Consider the following 25,689-nt stretch of genomic DNA (forward strand, 5'->3'; position numbering starts at 1 on the left):
GGGAGCCACAAGTGAGAGCTGGGTGTCAGGTGAGGGTCAGAGGCTGGAGAGCTGCCCTAGGAGGGCACGACAAGCCCTCCATACCAGAGATACTACCCTCCCTGAGCACCCCAAGGGTTTAAAAAAAAGACATTTAGTAAACTCTCTTCATTTTCCAGATGAGGAAACTAAGGCTGATAAAGTCTAAGTGGCATGACCAAAGTCACACAGTTAATGACAGAGGTGAATCTACAGACCATTGAATAGGAATGAGCTATTAAGAACCTGAGAGGCAAGACCTTTCACAGTAGTTTTAGGGTGAGTTCTCTGAAAGTAATCCGTGGCTTCCACTCAGCATCTGGCTTCTGAACCTTTGTTAAAAGTAGAAAGAGTGCCCTACCCTAAGACTTGGGAGGGAAGCCATACCTCCCAGGCCCAGATGGTGGGGACTTAATCAGTCATTCCTGTCCAACTCACACTACTTCCACATGTAAACACAACAGGGGAGTGGAGTAGAGTTGCCTACTTACTACATTACTTCCAAGGACCTGGTTAACCAGTTGTGCCCAAGCTGTCTGATTTATATAGACAATTACCAAATTGTCATGGAAAAACAATAGATTAATAAACTGATTAGGTATGTGATGGCAAAGATAAAACCTGTGTGGGCTTACTGCTCTACGAGTGACAAGACCATTCATAAAATATGCAGGGGCAGCTAGGTGGTTCAGTGGATAGAGAAGCTTAGATCTGGAGGGGTGGTCCTGGGTTCAAATTTGGACTCAGAAATGATCCTGGGCAAGTTATTTAACTGCAACTGCCAAGTACTTACTGTTTTTCTGCCTTAGAACCAATACATATACTGATTCTAAGATAAAAGGTATGAGTTCAAAAATAAATAAACACACACACAGTAGTTCCAGTCCAACTCAAATCCACTGAGTCTGAATATTGCTACTAAAATGGGACTTTTGTTTACTGAAACTCTTGTGGAACTGAAATCATCCAGACCTGTAAGGCTCCTTTCAATCGTCTAAGAGCAAGGCACACTGGAGAGGATCCATAGTGGGTATAAGCACACAGACATATAGGTAAAGTGGGAGCAAAGGAAGGAAGGGCTCCCTGAGCACATCGTAGGCAATAATTTCAAATCCAGTCACACCCTTAAGAGGTAAACGTACATCAGAATCTTCATCTTAGCCAAAGATATGTCAGAAATACTTAAAACCTAGTTGAGCTCAGGGGCAGTGTTCAACCCGATTAAGCTGAAACAGACACTCCACCCAACAGGGGGAAAGAGCAGTTTGGGGCTTCCCCATCCTCATCTTATGAGACTTCCTGAAATCTCATTATTCTAGTCCTAGGTCCAGACCTCAAGCAGGGTCAAGGCATCAGGGTATAGACCAGAACTATGATTCAATGGATTTGTGATCCTATAAACTGCTAAATTAGACAATTAGACAATTCTAGGAATTGCTCTCTCCTCCATCTACTCTCACTCAATGAAAAAATCTGTCCAGGTCAATGTTGTGAATCAGATTGTCCCATTTCATCTGAGGGGACCTAACTCAGTGATGGCAAACCTTTTAGAGGGGAGGGTGATATGAGAAATGTCCTTAGGCATACGTGGAGAGGGGGAGAGGAGCAGCCCAGCCCTGAGTCCTTCTGGCTCTCTAGTAACAAACTCTGTGCTAGAGCAACAGCATGTGTGCCCACAGAGAGGGCTCTGAGTGCCCCCTTTGGCATGTGTGCCATAAGTTTGCCAAGGATTTAGCTAGTTCATACCTAGATTTTCCCAAATCCACAAGAGATGCAGTTTCTTAGCAGTTCTTCCTTTCTCCAGAGAATTTCCTGTTTCTCCTTCCTATAATCATTCTTGAAGTCCTGGATTCGAGTCTATTTTTTACAATTCTATGGACAACTCTTAATAATCGGGCATGCTCATGGAGTGGGATATTGTCATTAATAGTATTATCATGTGTTCCCCACATGGATGAATAATTTCCAAGACTAATTTGGATTGAATAATATACACAACATTGTAAATTATACTAAAAGAAATTTAATCTTTGCTTTCTCATAGTGCACTACATGATTGCTCAGTGCCTTGACCATCTCAGAATAATACAAAATAATATCAGCTTGTATTTATATAGTGCTTTATATTTAACAAAGTGCCCTCTATAGATTATCTCATTTATACCTCACAACAACCCTGTGAGGTAGGTAGTGCACATATCCTGATCCTAGCTTTACAGAGGAGGAAAGAAAGCTTCTGAGGTCAAAGGACTTACCCAAAGTCATACATTTAAGTAAAGGAGTATCTATTAATCCCTGGTTAATAGAGGCAGCATCATATAGCTTATGAGACTAAAGATCTCTATTCTAGTCACACTTCTGTCCCAGTATAATCCTGGGCAAGTCATTTACATTCTTTGGGACTTGGTTGTCATAAAATGACAGAATTGGCTTAGATGATTCCTAAAAGTCCTCTTGACTCTAAAATTCTTTGTATGCCCTGCCATGAGGAGTTTATAGTACTTACATCCCCATCCCTTGCCTACAGGGAGTTATGGATATTTGTAAATGTTCCCAAGGGAATGACTGAAGATTCTGAAGGAAAACTGAAAGTATTGAATTCCTGGGCAAGTGGTACACCTGGAAGCCCTGGGGCCTACTCACTCCAAGTGCAGTGTGACCAAGGGATAAGATGATCATTTGGGCTGGTGCTTTAAGGTGTCAAGATGATAGAGCTCTTTACTGTCTAAGCCTCTGGACTATGGACTCTTCCAAAATAAAGATGTGTAGAGAAGGAAGTGGAGCAAGGTGGTGAGAAGAAGTATCTCTTCCCAAGAATTATTGAGTAGTGACTTCATGCCAACAACCCATACCCTGGGGAAGGAGACAGTGAGAAAAAAGGTGAGATGGATGTCTGGCCTCTCCCCTTGTCCCTCTGCCCCAGTCAGAGGGTCTCAGGTGAGGGGAAAGAACGTATACCAGCAGGAACCAGTGAGCCCCAATGTAGAAATGGAGTCGAGGCTTCTTGATTCACTGCCCAGATCCTAATAGGCCCACATTTATATACTATGTTTGCAAATCCTTTTAAAAGTACTTTAAAATAAAATAAGGTACCTTCTTTTAAAGGGACTTTCATGAAAGTTACTTCATTTTAGAGAGACAGTATAGGGAATGGGTAGAAAGTTGCCTCAGAAACAGAAAATGCTTTGGATCTGAGTGACTCCGGGAAAAATCACTTAACTTCTCAATTCTCCTAGGACAGAGAAGGTATAAGGTATTGACCTGAATTCGTAGAGGGCTGCCCTTATTTATTTTTTCTTCCCATTCAGCTGGACACCAGCAAGTGAAGAGGAACCTCTTTCAAGATCAGAGACCCAGAAAACTATATCTATTGTATTATAAATATTCCCAATTATATATTTATATATATTTATACAGAGCAATATATACAATGTGTCCCAAAAGTCTGAGTGCAGTTTCAAACTTTAATAACCTTAAAACAGAAGCTTTAATAAATTCAAAACTGTACTCAGACTTTTGGGACATCCTGTATTAACAATATTATCTCACATTATTATAGAACTATATTTCTCTCTCTCTCATACACACACACATTTATGGAAATATTTTCAGGGCAGCTTCTTGGTAACTTCACTGACAGCCTCAGGGAAGGTCAAGGCTTAGACTTCTTGAATCTCTCTGTCTCTGTCTGCATTCCCCTTCAAATCTGGACCTATGAGAGCATCCAAGAGGTAGCCTTCTGCTCCTCTGTCATACTGCAGAAGCAGAGGGAGTCCTTTCAGAGCTTCTAATGCCTCTGCTCACCCAGAAGCCCCGGCGTCTACTCCTTGAGCAGACCCAGTTTCTTTAAGGCCTCCCGACGGTGTTCATCTGGAATGCCTTTGGGGGTGATCTTAACACTGACACAGGCGGGCCTGGGCAGCTTGTCTCGGCTCTGTCCAGGGTAGGAGAAGCGCTGGGAATTCCGCTCTTGCTCCAAATCAGCCAGCTTGCCTACCTGGATGCTGGCAAAGTCTTTCCCTCCCCCCAAAGACGCTGGCCGGGGCCTGGTGTTGCGGAGGACGTTTGGGGAGGTCTTCTCCAGAATGGGGACCTTGCCCAGAGAGGTGCTGGTTTGGGGCGCATTGTCCTTTGCGGCCAAGAGGTAGCTGCTCAGCCCGACCCCGGAGCGTTCCAGGGTGTTGGACTTGAAGTTCATCTGCCGAAGACCAGGAATGGAGCCCTCCTTGAGAGCCAGTCTGGAGCCAGGGCTTGACTGGGCTGGGGGGCTGTTGTCAACACTGCTAACTCTCGTGGGCTTTGGGATGGGGATGGGAGTGGATGGAGGACCCTGAGCCCTAGCTGAAGGGCCAGAAGCTAGAACTTGAGAAACTGGAGCAGGAGCTCGGACTGGAGTCGGAGCAGGGGCTGGAGCTGGAGCCCGGACTGGAGCAGGAGCAGGGGCTGGAGCTGGAGCCCGGACTGGAGCAGGAGCAGGGGCTGGAGCTGGAGCCCGGACTGGTGCGGGAGCTGAAGTGGAAGCCTGAGGTGGGGATTGCCTGGACCTGAGGATGCTACCGGACTTGGCCCGCTGGAGACTGGGCTCATCACTTTGGTCCTGGGGGAGTCCCAGCTTCTCTAGTGCCTCCCGCCTTGCTCTCCTCTGCTCCTGGAGTCCAGAGGAGGCAGAACTGGCATGGTCCGGAGTCGAATCTCTGGAGGTAGCCTGAGAACGGTGAGAGAAGCGGTTCTGGGGGTCGCTAGGGAAGTTACTTCTGCTGGTTTTCAGGATGATGTTGGGGGGGAGTTTCCGGGACTTGGGGGCTGTTGGGGGAGCAAATTTAGGACTCTTCTCATCCCCGAGTGGGATGGTTAAGTTTTCAGATCCCAGGTTTTCGGAGGACAAGGGCAGCGGCAGCCCTGGTTGCCTTGGGAGCCCCTCCAAGACCTCCTTAGTTCCTTGGGACATCGTCTCCAGAAATACTTCCTTCTTCTCCTGGGTCACAGGTGCTGCACGGGGCAAGGGCAAGCTGTCTTGGCCTGACCTTGTCTTCTCTTTAAGAAACTGGCTCCTTCTGGTGTCTTGCTCTTGGTAAGTGTCCCGGAAAGCCTCTGGTGGTGGTAAGAGGACCTCCTCTAATTCAGGTGTACCTGGGGAGACAGGCGGGACTACTCTGCTGGTCCTGTGTCCCAAAGGTGCCAACACCAGCCCTCTAGGGATATGACCTTCAGACTGACTAGGGCGACAGGCGGAGCCCTCCCTAAGGCTCTGGTCCCGGTTAATATGGATGTTCCTGGGCAGGCTGTGGGAGCCAGACTTAACACTCAGGTCCTGTCGAAGACGGGTTGTGGTAGACTGAATGTCTCTCTTCTGCTCTGGTCTCCCCTGAGTCAATCTTTCCTCTTGGTAGCCTGCAGTGGTGAGGTAAGAGGGGGTAGGGATGTACAACGGAGGAGACAGAAAGAAATAAGAATCCTGATAAAGAGTGTAAACATTCCCATCAACCCTATACTGAACTCTAAACCACAAGTAAATGATGGATCACTTCTCCCTGTTGTTCATGGGGCTTGCGTTCTGTAGCTTGAGCCAGAGAAGATTTTTTTCTTTTCTAAAAATTAAATTTTATGGTTTTCTTGGGTTATTTTTTCAACTAATATATTTTTCTATCCTATATCTTGCTATACTATTGAGAAAGAAAAAGAAAAAAATGCTTGTAACAAATATATATATATATATATGTATATATATATACATATATATATATACATATATATATATATATATATATAGTATGGCCAAGGGATTGATCTTTTACAAAAAAAGGAAAGACAGGGGGCATCTAGGTGGCATAGTGTATTGAAAGCTAGGCCTAGAGACTGGGAGTCTAGGGTTTAAATATGACCTCAGACACTTCCTAGCTGTGTGATCCTGTGCAAGTCACCCCATTTCCTAGCTCCTACTACTCTTCTGCCTTGGAACCAATATACATTCTAAGATGGAAGCCAAGGGTCAAAAAATAATTTAGATAAAAATTAAAAAATGAATAAGAGGGAAGAGATGAGAGGTGGGCCAGGCCCAGATCAGTCTCTTGGCCATGGAGAAACTCTCCTCAGCTCCTCTCATGATGAACTGAGAATGGAGAAGGTAAGAAGACAGGAAAGATTTCTTCCTGCTACCTAAGTTTCCAGATGGTTCAGGGCCTCCTGGAATATAGGAACAGGTGCTCTATTCTAGATCTAATCAATATCTACCTACAAAGAAGCCCTGCTCCTTCCCTATGAACATCTGAACAGCTGTGCAAAGCCACACCTTAAAGCTCATAGGAAAGACCAAGCCTCTCTTCTCCTTGCCAAATGGGCATGACGCTCACAATAACTCATTCAGGGAAGAAGTCTCATGACTGTGGGTCCAGTTTTGAATCTAGCAATGCTTAGAAAAGCAGCTCTCTTAAACCTTAGAACCTGTCAAAGAAATAGCTTTGAGATATCATAGAAAGCCTGACCCTTGAGGTAGAACATTCTATGCTAGGGACAAAAGTATCTATTGCTCATAGGAAGTACATCAGTCTGACCAAAAGTCTATTTACGAGGGCCTCTGGGGTGGCAAAACATCTTCTACAACAGATTACATAAAGTCTGGACCTTAGCTCTCCTGCCCCTCCTTTCTCTTCCCCATATCTTCTATACTCTCACCCTGGGCCTCTGAGATTAATTTAGTCACCCCAGACTGAGAGTCTCTACAGTACTTCCTATCTACCCCTCCTCATTCCTCTCTCCTTTCTCATGGGCTTGGTCTCTAAAAAATATCCTTACTGGCAGTGCAGATACAAGTCAAACTCTTTGCTTCTTGTCCTACTCAGCTGAGAGAGGGAGAGGGGGAGAGGGGGAGAGAGGAAGGAAGAGAGAGAGGAGGGAGGGAGAGAGGAAGGAAGAGAGAGAGAGAGAGGGAGAGAGGAGGGGAGGGAGATGGGGAAGAGAGAAAAGGGGAAGAGAGAGAGAGAAGGAAGAGAGAAAGAGAGAGAGATGGAGGGGGGAAGGAAGGGAGAGAGGGGGTGGGGATGGAGAGAGAGAGAGAGAAAGAGAGAGAGAGGGGAGGAGAGAGAGGGAGGGAGAGAGAGAGAGATAAAGAGGGAGGGAGAGAGAGAGAGAGAGAGAGGAGAGAGAGAGAGAGAGAGGAGAGAGAGGGGGGGGGAAGGAGGGAGGGAGGGAGAGAACCTTCTAACATTGCCTAAAAGAGCCCTTCACCTACTCAGATACAATGATTCAGTATTTAGACCAAGGGAGAGATAAGAATGCAGACTGATTTTGGTTCTCTGCCCATATCTCTCCCCTTCCTTCAACCCTCATGATACTCTGTGTATACTTCTCTAGAACAATTCAGTTACTTCATGGATGGGTCTTATTCCCCAATATGCTCCTTGAGGGCAGGGCCTGTGCCATATTAATTTATCAAAGATTACACATAGCAGGCACTCAATAAACATTGGCTGAACTGAGTCCTAGACAGATGGTGGGTTGTTGAAAATGCTTAGTGAAAGGTATTGACTTTGAAGGTTGAGCTAGAGGTGCCCCACTTTCTTACCCTGGAGAACAGGCTGTGTCCTTGGACCTTGGGGTGTAGCTGGCTGAGACTCATCAGTAGAGAGCCCACTGTCAGCCTCTTTATCTAAGGAGCCAATGGTCTCTTCCAAGAAAAGCAGACACTCTTTCTCTTCTGCTGATAGGAAGTCGTAGCTGCTGTCACTCTGCAAACCACCAAAGGATAATTGGAAAGGTCAGTTTAGGTAAAGAGGGGGCAATGTGAAAATTAGCTCTGCAGAAACTGGCAGGACCAAGCACCACCCTGCCCTGCTCCCTCTGAGGAAGGAATGCTGAAGAGCCGGAAAAGGGATGGCAGTGCCTTTCTACCAACCTGGATTAACCCGATCAAGCTGTTTTCTCAACCCTTGGGCACCAGGAAAGAGAGAATCAGAGAAACAGTCCTCCATGATACTGTGATCTGACAAACATACAGGAGCTGTGACTTCCTACCTCTTTGTCTTTGTTCACCTCATTCTCTATATCTGGGATGCTTATCCTTCCCTCCTCATTGCCTGGTGGATTCCTATTCCTCCTTTAAAGCCCAATTCGGATGCCCCCTCCTCCATAAACTGCCCCTGAATTTTCTCTCCCTCCCTTCCAAACTGAACTTTCCCCTCTAGAAAATGTTCTAATTGGCAGAGCAGATACAAGTGAACCTTTCTGCTTTTTGTCCTCCCCAACAGAGACAGACAGAGAGAAAGGGAACTTTCCAAACTTGCCTTTCAAGAACCCCTTATCCACTCACATACGAGTCAGTATTTATAAGTATTTATCAAAGAATACTTTATTTTTCAACTCTATTACACTTAAAAATATTGTGTAAGTTAGTCATTTCTGCATATAACTTAAGCCCCTGTTAGACTGTAAGCCTTTTCTTCCATTAGTGTCTAGCCCAGTGGTCTACCTGCAATAAATGGCTAATACTTTTAAAATGAAAAATAAATGACCTTCCTCCAAGTTCTAGGGTCTACTAGTTAGATTGGAGAGCTGGAAGCCAAAATTCCCATTCCCTTAGGTATGTTGTTATTCTCTATATTTGTTTTTCTCTATCAATAAATAGAAAGCGAAAGAATAATCCTTGATCTTGCATAGTGATTTTTCCATTACAAAATGCCTTCTCAATGGCTTCTGAAATATCCTAAAGCAAGAACAAGAAGATTCAAAGGGAATAAAGAAAATCAGGACAAGCCATATACATATATCTATAAACATATATGTGGTTTAAAAAACCAAGTTATATCTTAGAATAGGTTTGTAATTTATTTTTCTGGCTTTGATATATAAAAATATTCATGTTAGTTCATAATAAATATTTTAAGTGCTTTTGTAGATTTTGTCATTCCTACCAAAAATAATATAAGCACAAATAAAAACTACAAATAACTTTTGATTATCAGATATCAGCTGCTACATTTAGATCCTATAGCCTGTAAAGTATATATTAAGTAATTTAAAAAATGATTTGTCCTTGTAATTCTTTATATCAATGACTTGGAGGCAGATAGTGGAGCCATGAATAGAGAACTGGGCCTAGGAATGAGAAGATCTGGCCTCAGATGCTAACTACTGATTCTGGGCAAGTCATTTAACCACTGTTTTTTTGTTTTCCCAAGTGTTAAAAAATGGGGGGGGGGCATAATAATAGCATCTACCTCCAAGGATTATAGTGAGGATCAAATGAGATAATGTTTGTTAAAAAAAAAAAAGCCCTTAACAAAGTGCTTGGCACATAGTAGGTGCTTTCTAAGTGCTTATTCCCACATACTTCCTTTTCCCCAGAAGAGCTGACCTCCTAATGTTTGGCTGAGACAATGAGGTTGTATTTCCTAAGCATTCACCAAATAATCAAAGGAAGATAAGAATTCAGATGGGAACTTAGTGGAAGGGGAATCAAATATCTCAGCAATAATTCAGACATGAGAGGAATTTTGACTCAAGAAGAATAGCTCCTGGGGGGTATTTGTTGGGATTTTTGTCATTGTTGTTGTTGGTGTTAATCTTTACCTTTGATCTTAGAATTCATGCTAGTATAAGTTCCCAGGCAGAAGAGCAGTAAGGGCCAGGCAACTGGGGTTAAGTGACTTGCTTAAGTGACTCACCCAGCTAAGAAATGACAGGAGACCAGATCCTCCTAACTCCAGGTCTGGTACTCTATCCACTGTGCTACCTAGCTGCCACTCTTGAGGGTATTTGAAAGAAAATAACAGTAAGGCTGAGTGGGAGGCATAGTGTCAGGATACTTGGGCATCAGTTCCCTAAGACTTGATATGACACTTCTTGATGTAGCAATTGATTCAGGAGGTAAGGTGTCTCAGTGATCAAAGAGCTGACTTGGAATCAGGAAGAACTGAGTTCAAATTCTATCTTAGTTACTCACTAGCTATGTGACCTTGGGCAAATTATTTAACCTAAGTGTGCCACAGTTTCCTCATCTGTAAAATGGGAATGATAGTCATTTACAACATGTTCTTCCCAGAGTTCTTGAAAAGATAAAATGAGACATCTGGAAAGTGCTTTGCAAACCCTAGAGCACTCTATTAATTTCTCCTTTTTCTTCTCCACCCACTAAAATTGAAGAGACAAGGAAGCTACAGAACTGGATGGCCCTGAGGGCACCGACAATCTTTCAGAGAGCCTTTCTGCACTTATCCACCTGCCCTATAAATAGTAAAGGTGGAAAATGAATAACTCCAGATTTGCTTACTCTGTTGGCTCCTCCTTCAGTGGTTTGTGGGTTGGTAGAAAAGTTAGTGTTTGGTACAAATTAGAACGGGCTGCTAGTTCACCCAGGTACAATCCATAGGCACCTAACCACTCTAGTCTCCATCATTTTATTCAGTGACTAACAGCATGAAGTCCAAAAAGAAATGCTACCTCCTTTGGTGCCAAGGATGGACCAACTCTCAATTATCCACATCATGGACTCTGCACCTCTGGCCAATGTTGAATCAAGCAGAGATTAAGGAATTCAGAGATCCAATGAATTTGGGTCCACTTTCTGTTGTGTCTCTGTGTGTGTTCATTCATATTAACTTCAAGAAAGGATTCAGGATAAGGACTAGAGCTGTGACTATACACATATAGGAAACTCCCAGGTGAGGAAACTCTCTCTGTAGATGGAGGTCAGCACCTTCTCAGCAATTTATAAGTCCCAGAGAGTTGCCAAGGGCATGAAGGGATTAAGTGATGTCTGAGGTGCCATGTGAACCTGGGTCTTCTTAGTTCCAAAGCTAGATCTCTCTTCACTATTACACCATGATTTCTCTCTTCAACAAAAGAGTACAAAAAAAAAAAGATTTATCTGCTATAATCCTTCATCCTTCTCAAGATATGTTCCAAGGCTAACTAGAAATTATTTTGCCATTATCTTCTCTGGTTCATTTGGATGTGTGTATGCTGGATTCTTTCCTACTTCATTATTGATAAAATTGAACAAGATAATTAACCTTGTGGGCCTCATTCTCCTCTATTAAATGAGGGGATTGGGACAGCTAGGTAGCTCAGTGGATAGACAGTCAGACCTGGAGACAGGAGGCCCTGGATTCAAATCTGCCTTTACAGTCTTCATAGCTTTGTGACCCTAGGTAAGTCATTTAACCCCATTTGTCTAGCCCTTACCATTTTTCTGCCTTGGAAGCAATACTTAGTGATTCTAAGACAGAATATAATAGCTAAATAAAATAAAATGAGGGGAATGAACAAAATTGTCTCTAAAATGCTATCATTTAGACTCAATAATCTCTTTCAGATATATAGATATATGCATATATTTCAGACACATATTTGTTTTAAAAAACAAATCCTACAAAACACAGCAGGGCTATATAAGCATGCAGTCACTAAGTTTGCTCTCACCTCTCCCCCTGACCTGCTTGAACATTTATTTGGGGAGTTACTGAGAATTTGTATGCTCTACTTGTGAGTCTCTTTTTTCATGCCTAGAGATATTGAAGAATAATTCTTACAAAGGACAGAGAACCCTTACAATGGAAGGAGGGTGAAGAGGTAATGGTGTCTCTGTCTCCAGAACTCCACTTTCCTTGGAAGAAGGAGGTATTAACAGAGGCTCTCAGAGAATGAAATTTGGTCACCTATTCCAGATTCTTTTCTTTTCCTTCCTTCCTTCCTTCCTTCCTTCCTTCCTTCCTTCCTTCCTTTCTCTCTCTCTCTCTCCCTTCCTTCCTTCCTTCCTTCCTTCCTTCCTTCCTTCCTTCCTTCCTTCCTTCCTTCCTTCCTTCCTTCCTTCCTTCCTTCCTTCCTTCCTTCCTTCCTTCCTTCCTTCCTTTCTTTCTTTCTCTCTCTCTCTCTCTCTCTCTTTCTTTCTTTCTTTCTTTCTTTCTTTCTTTCTTTCTTTCTTTCTTTCTTTCTTTCTTTCTTTCTTTCTTTCTTTCTTTCTTTCTTTCTTTCTTTCTTTCTTTCTTTCTTTCTTTCTTTCTTTCTTTCTTTCTTTCTCTCTTTCTTTCTTTCTTTCTCTCTTTCTTTCTCTCTTTCTTTCTTTCTCTCTTTCTCTCTTTCTCTCTTTCCCCTTACCTTCTGTCATAGAATCAATACTGTATACTGATCCCAAGGCAGAAGAATAGTAAAGACTTGTAGATGAATGTTAAGTGACTTGCCCAGGGTCATACAGTTCAACATGCCTCAGGTCACATTTGAACTCAGGACCTCCTACCTCTAGGCTTGGCTCTCCATCCACTGAGCCACCTAGCTGCCCCCAGTTTTTTCTTTCTATTAGGAAGTTCTTCTCAAGGTCTAATCTAAATTCTTCATGCTACAAAGAAATAAAAGTTTCACCCTTCTACAATCCAGATGCTTTTCTAGAAAACTTTCCAGTAGTGACTGATTAGCAACAGTGTCTCTATTACAGGGACTTTGAGTTCCTAAAACACTGGCTCGGTTCAGCTCTTTCTCAACAGATTCTCATTGCAGAATTCACCAGGCACACCTGAGCTTCTGAAAGCTGGGCTCATTTCCACAGAGTGGGAAGTTCTCCAGAAAGTGGGTAGAAAAATGTTCACTGAACCCAGAATCTCTAAGCAGTATTTTTAGGAATTTGGTGAGCATGGACTAGTGCACAAATCACTTGACTTTTGAATCAGTAAACATGATTTCTAGTCAACTGACTTTTACTAGCTGTGTAATCATGTAACTGAAAAGGTCAGATAAGGCCAATTGGTGGTACAGTGGATAAAGTGCTGGACTTGGAGTCAGGAAGACCTGAGTTTGAATCTCGCCTTAGGTAATTACTTGCTTCGTGACCCTGGGCAAGTCACTTAAGCTATATCTGCCTCAGTTTTCTTGTCTGTAAAATGAGGATAATTATACACATCTTATAGAAGTATTGTGTGCATCAAGTGAAATAACATATTAAAGATTTTGCCAACATAAAAGTACTATTGTTTGATATAATGATGATGTTTATATCTATTGGGTGCTATACAATTCTAATGTTCTATAACTAAATGATGTTTCCCCTGGTAAATGAATGGGAATTAGGGAAGCAAAGGCTTCCCTCATTTACCCTTCATTGACCCCAATCCACCCCCACTTCCCTCTGAGGCTGTTCTACCCTGTTTTCTGCTAAATTAAAGGTGAACTGATGAAGAAAGCATGGCAGCATGATTAATTCCCCAGCAAAGAACACCAAAGAAGAAAGCACAGAGGGCAAGGGTGAAGATGGCATAGCAGAGGAAGGAACAGTTGCAGGGCAGCCATGCAGAGTGGGAGCTGAGGAAGCTAGGGTGGAGATGGGGAGGGTTGAGGGAGGCCGTACGTACAAATCCTGAGTGAGTGGAGTTGGTGCTCGTCATGCTGTCGCAGCTGCCAACGCGGGTCACGGGTTCCGTGCCGGGGCCCACTGGCCACAGCTCCCTTTCAGGCATCACCCGAAACAAGACACAGGAGGCGGCAAAAGGGGCTCCCAGAGGGAGAAGCGAAGGGAAGCGGAGAATGTCCCAGGCCTGGCCTGAAAAGAGAGAAGAATCACAGCCACTTGGAAATGCAGCCTCTGCTCCCTGTGCCTCAGCTGTGTGGCATGGCTCCTGGAGTCACCAAGCAAAGAATTAGAAGGGAATCCACGAGAGGGCCTCGGACATTTGCCTCTGTGGAAATAGGAGGCAGTGGTAGAGAGGGAGGCCTGTTCAGAATCACAGAAGCTTAAGAGCTGGTAGGAACCCCAGAAATTATCTAAATCCCCCCCAGTACTCAAACAGGAATTCCGTAAGTAGCAGGTCTGACAAGAGATCATCTTGCCTCTGCCCCAAGGACTCCTCTAATGGGGAGTCCACTTTCATATTATAATTATATTATATTTATTATATTATATTATATTATATTATATTATATTTATTATATATTATATAATGTCATATCGTATCATATATCATATTATAGCATATCATATCATATTATATTATATCATATGTCATTATATTATATCATATCATAGTAAGTATAGTATATTTATTATATTATATTATATTATACTATACTATATTATACTATATTTATGTTATATTATATTATAATTTATTCATTTTTATACAGGTTATTACCCATTATATTTGGGCCAAATTCTCCCACAGAAAGCCAAAATCTGGCTCTCAACAACCATCATCCATTGTGCCCTGTTCTGCTTCCTGGGCCAAGCAGAATCAGGCTAATCCTTCTTCCATATGGCAGTCCTTCATATATAGGAAACCAACTGCCATTCATACCGCACCCCCAAGTCTTCCTTCTCTGGACCAAAAAAAAGTTTCATTACTTTCATCACAGATCCTGTGTTTCATTCCTTCCCATCAGAAAGCTTGACCTAAATTCCTTTTGTTACAAATCAAAAGTCCCAAATGAAAAGTACACAGAACAAGTTTGATTGAGCATGTAATTCTAAGCCAAAGCAACAGGAACAAGGGAAAAGCAAAGAAATACCCTGGCAAATAAGTGCCCGATGACTTTGAAGAAGGCGTACGAGCCAGATCACATCTCCTTTCAGTGCCCGAGCCTTTGGGGCTTCAGGAGAGAAAAAAGCAAGCTGTTTGCCTGTTTTATCCCCAATCTCTTCTTTTCATTTTTCCCAACAGACACTACTTATGTGACTCTGAGTGGTTTTCTTCAACAATGGTGCAGAAATAATAATAGCATCTACCTCACAGGGCTGTCATGAGTACCAAAGAGATTTCACATGCACAGAAAGCACTTTTCAAACCTTGAAGCACCATGTAAGTGTGAATGATTGCCATCATTATTATGGTAGCGCTCTGGGGCACCTTTCTTCTCAAAGGATTTCCTTTCCCATAAGGAAATAACCTCAGGAACTTTAGGAGGACCCCAAGCACTAACAACTAACAGAGGTTAAGTGATCTAGTCAAGGATGCACAACACCACTGGGGGCAGAGTGAGATGGGAACCCAAGAGATCCAACTCCCAATTCAGTGCTTTTACCTCCTAACTATAATGGTATGGGGACATGAAATCCTATACCTGTCATTTCTTTCTCTCTGTCTCTCTATCTCTCTTTTAAGCCCTTATCTTCCATCTTAGAATCAATACTCTGCACTGGTTCCAAGGCAGAAGAACATTGAGCATTATATGGTGGAGGTTAAGTGACTAGCCCAGGGTCACCCAGCTAGAAAGGATCTGAGGCCAAATTTAAACCCAGGATCTCCCGACTCTAGGCCTGGCTCTCAATCCATGAGCCATCTAGCTATCTGCTGTCATTTCTTTTTTCCCAAAGTGCTTGGGAAATCACCCAGAAAAAATCAGTCTTACTTGAAATCCCAGGCTTTGAGGACTGGAAGGAGCCTCTGCCAAGTTTAGCTCCCAGTGCCAAAGTCAAGTTTGGGCTAAGCAAGGTGAGTCATTCTACAAGTCACCCAGAGCTGGTAAGCACAAGGCCCCATCCTGCCTGAGAGAAGGTATTTGCCATTAGGTGGGGCAGGGTGGGGTAAAGAGCACTAGGCCAGGCACCTCTGCAGCACAGGAGGTTCCTGGGCCGGCCAGGGTGGGGAGGGGGTGGACTTCAAGTATCATCGAAGAAGTCCAAGGCTGACACTGCACCGAGGAGGAGTTGAAACTGCGATTGGAGGCGTCAACATGGATCAAGAAAACAGTTCCTCACCACCTGGAGAATCTTCAGGTAGAAACTGGCAGCCACATGGTTTAAGGAGATAGGAACATGAGATGGGCAACAAGAGAGGCTGGCCAACACCTGGCAAAGATGAAGTCAAGTATTCCTCCCTACCCCTCACTCCAACAAAACCAACCTCCCCCATAGAATGGATTTCAAGCCCATTGCCAGCTCGGTGACCTTGGGCAAGTCACTTCACCCTGTCTGCCTCAGTTTTCTCATCTGTAAAATGATCTGAAGAAGGAAATATCACATTACTCCAGTATCTTTGCCAAGAAAGCCCCAAAAGGGGTCACAAAGAACCAGACAAGACTGAATGAAAACAGCAAAATAAAAGAGAACCAACATGGCTCAGTGAACTAGAGAATAAGTGAGACTTAGCCTCAATACCCTCCTCTGTAAAATGGTGGTGATATGGAAAACTGGAGAGAATGCAGGGACTAGAAGTTAAGAGAGCAATGTTAGTACAATAACCAGCTATGTGACCTTGGGCAAGTCATGTTTCTTCATTTTATAGATTTAGATACTGAGGCACAAAAGAACTAGCCAGGCTAGAGGACTTCCTAAGGTTTCTTCTATTTTAACACTGAATGATTTGATGATTTTAGATAGTTATTACTTTTAGACTACATTCTTTGAATTAAGATTGAGAGTTTCCAGTGAAATACATATAAAGCACATAGGACAAATTAAAAGGTTATTTCAATTAACTTCCCCAACCCACCCCCCTTTTTCTTCAGCCTGGCACAAATCCAGACCAAAAAAATCTGTGATTTGGCCATCTCTCACCAAATGTAAAAAGCTCTAACACTAAGGTCAATACACTTTTATCAAGTATCTACTATGTGGAGATACAGTGCTAAATGCTAAGGTTATAAATAAAAATGAAAAAATAAGAGGCAATCCCTACCCTCCTAGAGCTCAGGCTAATGGATGAAAGGAAAAGTGAACAATTACAAAGAAACTGGAAGTAATCAACAGAAGGAAGACTGTAGAATTACAGGGGATGGGAAAGTCTTCCACTAGAAGGCAGGATTTTAGGTGGAACTAGAAGGATGCCAGGGAAATCTGGAGACAAGAGATGATAAGGGAGAACATTCCAGGACAGAAGGACATCCAGTGAAAATGCCTGGAGTGGAAGAGGTAGTATCTTATTCCAAGGAACAGGAAGGAAGCCGGTGTCACTACATCACAGATTACATGGGAAGAATCATTGTTTCTACCATTTTGTCCCTGAAAAGTGTCTGCTAGGACCCGAATTACTGCTCTCCCAGAAGAATCTTTTACAAAATTCATATTTTCTCCAGTGTCTTCTTCTTCTGGCATGTCATACCAGTAGATGTCAAAGCCCCACAGACAAAAGGTCCTCTCTGTTTTCATGGTCCCAGATCAGGGAAGAACCTTCAAATGTAACCTGATCTGGCTCTTTGTCTAAAGTCAAATTTATGGCCAAAGCCTAAAAGGGGGTGTCAAGAAATAAACCAGAAGATAACAAGTGATCACCACCTTCACTGAGATCATATTCTTTCTCTCATTTCCCATGTCCCATATATGCCAAAGAGATGATCCTAAACCTGAATGAACTCTAAAGTATTTCCAATCAACTCTCCTCCACCCCTTTGACATTGAGAAGGCTTTCATGAAACAGTGCCCCCCTCCCTCCTCTCTGACCCAGCTTGGCTCAGGCGCTACACTTCCGCTGGATGGATTTACAACCCTGAAACTAGGGGGCTGGTTCAGAGGAATTATCGAAACTGGAGGCATTCTTGCTTGATAAGGGGCCCAAGAAGCAGTCCAAACACTTTCAGGGGAAAAATTTCAAGGTGAGCAAGCAGGTGGTGTTTTTTTAACCCCTGGCTGCCCTGGTAGATTTAGAGGGGAGGTAGTTTGTTTTTTTGGTTTTGGGTTTTTTTTTAGCCATTTGAGGTAGAGAAAGAGTTGGACTATGCCTGCAATTTCATCAGTATAAGGAGCACCTGATGAGGAGCTGCTTCCAGATCTATACCTTCTCTGCAACTGTGACTTGCCCAAGGTCACTCTGCCAACATGTGGCAAAGGCTGGTGAGCCCTGGTATACCTGACTCTGAGACAAGATCTCTATCGACTATGTCATGTTCCTTTTAGGGTTAAAAGCTCTATAGATTCTGCAGCTACCCCAAAGGAACATTAAACATTAACCACTGTACTTGTACCAGCCAAAGCTTAGGGGAGAGTAAATAAATATTCGACATGTGGAGCACTGGCATCTCAAGAGGGGAAAGGGGAAATGGCCCCATTCCAGTCCTGGGACTTTAGAGGACAACATGCTCTTTCATTTCTTGTCTCCTGGCTTCCTTCAAGTTCCATTTCAAATCCTACCTCCTACAGGAAGCCTTTTCCAACCCCTGATTCTCAGCCTCTTCTATCTTATACCATATAGAACCATAGTATTAGCTGTTTGGCAATTTCCCCTTCATTACAACCCCCCTATTCTCCTATACTCCCCAGAGGCATCCACCCTCCCCACTCACCAAGAACAGCTCTCCAGATGCCTCTATTCCTCTATTTCCAGTTGCCCAGAAATGTACTCCAGGCAAGGGAGTCTGGAAGCAATAATCAGGGAGAGGGCCAATCTGTACTTGTGTGTGTGTATGTATGTATGTATGTGTGTGTGTGTTTATGCATTTAAATGTGTAGGTTTGTATATCATAACCTACTTTTAAGATCCTCAGTGGGGAGGGGAAGGAAGAGGCTAGGTGGAGAGAGGAGGAGGATCTCTTGCTAGATAGAGAGATCTTTGTGAGACACAACACGTTGTTTTTGTTTGTGATCAGTCTCCTGCCAAGTATGAAGGGTAGTTCAAGGGTGGAGCCTCAGCAGGTGAGTGAGAGGGGCTAGCTACCTGCCCAGGATGGGGAGAGCCACAGTCCACACTGGAGCTGAAAACAGGGGCCATACCCGGACTGGACCTCCTTAAACCTGAGGCTAGTGTCTTCTCCCCCCACCCCTTGGTGATAGGCATAAAGAGAAGCAAAGGAACTTTGGCAACACATATACTTCAGACTCCATCTGGTCTGGAGACTCCAACCTTTAACTTCAACTTCCTTGTACTCTGAAATCTGCTTTGCACATAGCCTCCAGCTAGATAACTGAGGCTAGAGGAATAGACAGGAAACAGACAAAAACTTAATAAATCATACACACACACACACACACAATTGCAGGGCTCAGAACCCATGAGAGAATAAGAGGAAGGCAGCCCTCATTCAGACCAGACTCAAGGAGATTTCTCCTCCAGCTGCGAGAATAATAGATTTGCCACCTCCCTTCCCAAAGGGCTGCAGGGTCCTACTGATCTAAGAAGTTTCCATCGAATCCATCACTATTCATGACAGTTGGGCCAATGCACTGAGTTAGACCTGAACAATGTGCACTCAGGGGAAGGGGTGATAGTCATCACTTATGGAGATTTCAGAGGACCTTGTCAGGTCCCAGTTAAGCCAACATGTGCTCATGACACTCTCTGCCACTACTGCCAAATGAAGTCCATACCCTGGCTACATAACTCACGCACCACTCACAGCACCCAGAGAGCTCCAGAATTGGAACCCCACCCACTAACACGCACACACTCATCCCAACTGCACCCCTTGTTTAAATAAACATGACCCCATTAAGTGATAAAGGGGGGGGGGGGAACCTGAGTTAAATATCTACCACTGTGTGCCTCGGAGAGGGCACTTCTGTCTGTCAGGAGAATTCTTCTGCCATCTCCTCCACTCAAGTATTCTATTTCATGATCACTGCCCTAGTTTAACTGTTCACAGCCCGAAAAGTTTCAATACCTCCTCATTGCTCTGGAACTTTTACAAAAAGTTTGCTTGTTTCACCCAAGCCCTGACAGGACCAATCAGAAGGCATGAACTGGCTCATATCCCCAAAGCAAGTCCTAGCGTTTGGGAATAGGCATCCTGCCCCAATTCCAGGCACCAAATTCAGATATCTTCCCATTCTGAGACGGCTGGGGAAAGGAAGATACCAGGGACTTAGCAGCCCAGACTTTCCAGATCCAGAGACCCTCTTCTTGCAACTGAATAAACAAGAATTCATTAGTGATTAACTCACCTTTACTGGGTGCGGGGGCTGAAGAGAAGAAAAGGATAGAAAAGCCCTTTTATCCCAAAGGGCAAAGATGGAGACAGAGAACACACTGCCCTGCCTCCTACAATTTCCTTCTCGTTTTGACCTCTCCCTGACTTACCTGGACAGGTAAATGCTTCAACTGTCCTGCCTCACCCCACCCTGCCTCTGACTTTCAGCCAATCCCAACCTCCTCCTTCAATTTCTTATTCCAGCTGTTTCCCTGGGGAGGGCAAAAGAGGGGTGGGGTGGGGCGGGCTTTCATACGCTTAACCAATCATCTCTTTACCAACCTCTCTTCAAAACCAATTAGGGAACCCTTTCAAGAGGAAAGCCTAGGAGGAGGAGCAGGATTAGTCTGGTAGTTGTAGCAATGAACTGAACTGAGTAGAAGGGAAATTGCCTTTATTTAAAGGGGAGTTTAAATGTTGATAGATTATCTATCAACATTCATACCTAGGACCTTCTTCTCCTCTGGGGCAGAGGAAAGGCAAAAGAGATAGATTGGGTAACTCCTCTCCTCCTACACCAAAGGCTAAAATCTCATCCAGTAGGTGGGCAAAATAGTAGTACTAATTTTCCCTAGCAGGCATTTTCCTCAGAGGTCCAACCTCTTCCCTCTCACCTCCCCACCCATCCATACCTATCCCAACTCAGAGGAGATCCCCTGAATTTCTTCCCCTTTCCCCAAGAATCCCAGCATGTTGTCAAGGGTTAGACACCTTTCTTCTCAAAAATCCGTGGACATCGTCTCCCACCTTTACTCTGATTTGCAACAAGGCAGCTTTTCTCACTAAGGCCAGTTCCTCTACCTATGACCTCCGTACCATCCCCTTGCTTCTAGTTTTCTCTAGAAGATTATTTTCTCTCCAATTTTCCAGCTCTCTCTATTTTTTTTCCTTCCCAGCTGTCTTCAAACATGTCTGAGTCCCACCCTCTATTCTCCGGACACCCCTCTCACTTAAACACTTATTTTCTGTCTTAGTAACAACTCTAAAACAGAAGGGCAAGGGCTAGGTAGCTGGAGAAAGGGACTTGCCCAAGATAATACACTTAGGAAGTGTCTATGGTCAAATTTGAACCCAGGTCCTCCAGGCCTGGCTCTCTATCCATTGTGCCCCCTGGGTACCCCTTCCCATTCTTAAAAAAAAAACAAAACAAAACCCCTCATTAGTTCCTACCAAGCTATCTTTCTGTTATCTCCCTCCCAGAAATGTATACTTGATGCTTTTACTTCCACTTCCTCCACTCTTTCCAACCCTTTGCAATTTAGTTTCTGACTCAATTGAAACAGCTATTTCCCAAAGTTACTTATTTGCCACATTTTTACTCAATTGCCAATTGATGATCTTTTCTCAGTTCTCATCCTTCACTTCTCTGCAGTGTTTTGACTTTGTTGAGCATCCTTTCTCTTCCCCAAGTTGTTTTATTTTTTTAATACTACTTTCTTCTTGTTCTCCTATCTGACTCCACCTCAGTCTACTGGCTCCTCATACATTTCATGTCCCCTTAAATGTAAATGTACCCCAAAGCTCTGTGCAAAGCCTTCTCTTTCTATATTCTCTTGATGACCTCATCAATTTCCATAGGTCTAATCATTAGGGCTGTGCAAATGACTCCCAGATCTATAAATCCAGGCCAGTCTCTCCCTTGGGCTCCCTTTCCACAAAACCAACTGCCTATTAGATACTTCAAACTGAAATGGAGTTACTGGGTGTGACTGCTATGCATACGACAAATTTTTTTGTAAACCCTTACCTTCTGTCTTAGAATCAATATTGGTTCTAAGGCAGAAGAGCAGTAAGGGCTATGCAGTGGGGGGAAGTGACTTGCCCAGGGTCATATATCTAAGAACAGTTGTTCTTTAGTCATTTTTTCAGTCATGTCTGACTCTTGGTAACCCCATTTGGAGTTTTCTTGGCAAAGATACCTTTTTTTTTTCTTTTTGTCTTGCCACTGGACTTTGATGACTTGGAAGAGAGTGAGGCTGATGATTTTGTGCGATTCTGTGTCATTTAATAATGTACGAGTCTAAAGACATTGCTGGTGATGTTATTTTGATCCTCTTGGAGTACAAAGAACAACAATCAATTATATTAAACACCTATTGTACAATAATTGCTAGGCACTGTGCTAGATGATAGGGATTCAAAGTCAAAATGAAAGAGTACTTGTCCTCAAGGAACCTACATTCTATAGAAGGACACGACATGTACATATTTAAGTATATGTAGAATAAATAAAAAATAAATATAAGGCCATTTGGAGAGAAAGGGCACTAGCTTTTGAGGGGGATCTATGGATCAGGAACAGTTTGCCATTTCCTTCTCCAGCTCATTTGACAGATGAGGAAACTGAGGCAAATAGGGTTAAGAACCTTGCCTGGGGCTGTACAGCTGGTAAGTATCTGAGGCCATGTTTTAATTCAGGAAGATGAATCTTCCTGACTCCAGGTCCAGCATTCTATCCATTGTCCCACCTAGCTGCCCCCGAATGTCCCACTAAAACTTTGTTTGCCTTCCAATTCAGCCATTCCTCTGCATTTTCTTATTTTCATTCTAGGCACTCTCCCTGGTTTGCCACTTGATTGTTATCCTTAACTCCTCATTCCCTCTCCCTCTCCTCACATAGCCAGAGTTACCAAATCTCTGAAGTTTTTACTTCCATGTCTCCTTTTGCATCTGTTCCTTTCTTACTACTCACATGGCCATCCCTGAGTTCAGGCCCTCATCACTTCCCTCCTGAACCACTGCAGTGACCTAACTGAATCTCCTGCATCAAGGGTCTCCGGAGGGCATTCCAATCCATCCTCCACACAGCTGCCAAAGCGATTTTTACTTAAGCACAGCTCTGACTAGTCTCTTCTGCTTATCAAGTTCCTTCCTAATGCCTCTTTGATCCAACATAACCTTCTCTGTTTGGTTTTTAAAGCCCTTAAAAACCTGACCCCAACCTACCTTTTCCAGCCTCGTTACACATTTATCCCTTCAATTTTGTGTTACCAGTCTGGCCTTGTCACTGTTGCTCACACATTACCCACCATCTCCTATTTCTGTGACTTTGCACTGCTGTACCATTTGCTTGGGGGCAGGGGGGAATGCATGCCAATTTACTCCTCATTTCTATGGCACAGAATCCTCCCTTCAAGATGCATACCAAATACATTCTTCTATATGAAGCTTTTCCTGAGCCACACTCCCTCTCCAAAGCTAGTGCCCTTCTTCCCCAAATGGCCCTTTATTTTATTTTGTATTTATTCTACATATACTTAAATATGTACATATTGTCTCCTCCCATAGAATGTAGGTTCCTCCAGGGCAAGTGCTGCTTCATTTCGACTTTGTATCCCCATTACCTAGCATGGTGCCCAGCGATAACTGTACAGCAGGCGCTCAATACAACTGGTCGTGGTGCTCCGTACTCCAAGAAGACCAAAATGACATCACTGGTGATGTTTTTTGACGTGTGCATTAACTGCTTTTAAGTGAGGCAAAACTGCACAGAATTGTCAGCCTCACTGTCTCTTCCAGAGTCATCCAAGTCCAATGGAAAGACAAAAGTCAAGACTACTGGTGATGGCCTGGGATGCAGTGGCTGGATTGGTGTCTTTGATGTCTGGCCAAGCTCTAAGTGCTCCACACAACCGGCTTCAGCCCCCTTGGCCATTGGAACAAATGTTCTTGTCTACCCATTCTGCCAGGGGAAGCCTTCACTGTCCCCCTAATTCACTGATAAATTTAAGACCTGTCAGTCACCCTCAATCTGGTTTAGCCCGCCTGCTGAGATAGTTTACTGGGATGTGGCCACTATGCATACTATAGTGTTTTTTGTTTTCTAAACCCTTCCCTTCTGTCTTAGAATCGATACTGTCTATTGGTTCTAAGGCAGAAGAGCTGTAAGGACTAGGTAAGTATCTGAGATCAGGACCTCCCATCTGGGAATGGCTCTCAATCCACTGAGCCTCCTAGCTGCTTACTGCTACAGCTTCCTGGAGCCACAGGTAAGAACTGGATGGCAGGTAGACCCCAAAGGTAGAACAACCCTGAAAAGGGCTTGGCAAGTCCGCACACCAGAGGCACTAGCCTTCCTGGAACATCCTATACACTCTATACAGTATATGCATATTGATTGATTGAGCCCAAAGTTAGATTGGCCTTTGGACTAGACTCTCTGTGTCCTGACAACCATTTTTCTCTCGTTTTTTTCCCTTGAGAAAAATGAGAGCTAACCATGAGAACTAACTACTGCCCCAAGAGATTCAAAGGATCCTAAGATTAGAGCAGCAAGGGAATTGAGAAGTCATCTGATCCAACCTGTCATTTTGCAGGCCAGGAAACTGAGGCCCATAGTGGTTAAAAGTGATTTGTCTATGATTATATTTGTAGTGTCAGAAGTAAGACTGGAGCCCAGGTCCTCTGACTACAGAGTGTCTGTCCTGATAGATTGGGAACATTTATGAGAAAGTGTCCATGGCTTTGAAACACCCTGTTTGTCTGCATAGCTCTCTAGAAACGGGTGGCTCCAAGGAAAGAGAACACTGCAGCACCCTATTATTTGGATTTCCTTTTAGGCATTTGTGGTATGTGGCAATGAATAGGATGGATAAAATCAAAATGGGTTGGCAACCAGTTTAGCAACTCACTTGTCTCCTACTGTCGACTGATTCTTGGCATTAGAAATAAGCCAATGGAAAGAGGGGCTGGAAAACTTACCTGTCCAGCTCTGGGTCTTGAAATCTACCATTCTTAGGAACGTGGAAACCACAAAATGCTCCTTGAAACTTAGGTCACGCTTACCAGAAATGGACCTCTCTGATTATTCAAGGGCTGATTCCGCCCTGTAGACTAGTAGATTTAAAAATGGTAAGGATCTTAGAAGTCATCTAACCAAGTTCCCTGTAAAGATGAGAAAAATGGAGCTTTAATAGATGATGAAACCTCTAGAGAGGTGAAATGATAAGCCTAAAGGTTGCCCGTCCTAAGTGTCAAAGCTGAGATCTAAGTCCAAGTCCTCTGATTCCCAATCGAACTCTTTCCCCAGTCTAACACAAAGTCTCTTGCTTCTCTTTGTCCTTATTTTTTCATTTTTGTTTTTTAGTCATTTACTCCTTGCTCCTTTATGAAAGCCCTCCGCTGCTGTTTCATCATGGCAGATCTTTGTCTCTTGGAAAGCTATGCCCATGACGCATGAGCTCTGGCTTTGTTGATAGCCCACTGGCCCCATGGATGATAGATCTGTTGTCTGAGCACCAGTTAAGAGAACCTCACTCATCAGCTAAGCCTCAAGGTGATGAATTTTTCAACCCCCAAAACTTTTAATACAGTCTGCATGGAGGGGTTTCAGGCTTTGTAAATGGAGAAGATGTACATACTAATAAAGTCACTGATCATTAAGAGGAAGCATAGCATGCAAAGGTGTCATGCTTGAGGCCCGTAAGTCTCATAGAGCCCACAAAACTCCCAGGTATGGTCCAGAACCTAATTGAAATGGAATTGGGTAATTTTAACAAAAAGTAAAGATACAAAGCAACATCTGGCATGTTAATTTGTGATTTTCTAAGCTAACATGTGGCAAATAAGGATACTTGAATTTGAAGCTACTGGAAGAGTGGATACAATGCTAGACTTGGGGCCAGGAAACTTGGGTTTGAATCTTGCCTCAGATATTAAGTGTGTAACCATGAAAAAGTCACTTAATCTATCAGATCATCAATTTCTATATCTATAAAATGGGACTGATAATACCTGAACCACCTACCACCCAGGGTTGTTGAGAGGAAAGTGCTTTACAAACCTTAAAAGACTACATAAATGTACTTAATATGTTCGAGTACCCCTACATGTTAGGACTAGGAAGTCAGGAGAAAGAGA

General features: G+C 43.4%; 1 protein-coding gene across 2 annotated transcripts; it reads right to left on the reverse strand.

Annotated features, from left to right (window-relative positions):
• Positions 1 to 2,021: 2,021 nt before the first annotated feature.
• On the reverse strand, positions 2,022 to 20,030 carry C2H1orf116 (chromosome 2 C1orf116 homolog). Of its 2 annotated transcripts, none has more exons than XM_007481295.3 (4): positions 19,941 to 20,030; positions 13,353 to 13,540; positions 7,580 to 7,742; positions 2,022 to 5,409 (listed from the first exon to the last, which is right to left on the reverse strand). In XM_007481295.3, exons 2-4 carry the CDS (start codon positions 13,455 to 13,457, stop codon positions 3,839 to 3,841), a joined length of 1,839 nt encoding a protein of 612 aa, XP_007481357.2. In that variant the 5' UTR covers positions 13,458 to 13,540; positions 19,941 to 20,030; the 3' UTR covers positions 2,022 to 3,838. The 2 variants fall into 2 exon arrangements, with proteins under 2 accessions (XP_007481357.2, XP_001372705.2); XM_001372668.3 differs by lacking the exon at positions 19,941 to 20,030 and adding an exon at positions 19,805 to 19,934.
• Positions 20,031 to 25,689: the final 5,659 nt, after the last annotated feature.

This window comes from Monodelphis domestica, chromosome 2 (genome assembly GCF_027887165.1).
Source record: "Monodelphis domestica isolate mMonDom1 chromosome 2, mMonDom1.pri, whole genome shotgun sequence".
Classification (NCBI taxonomy): domain Eukaryota; kingdom Metazoa; phylum Chordata; class Mammalia; order Didelphimorphia; family Didelphidae; genus Monodelphis; species Monodelphis domestica.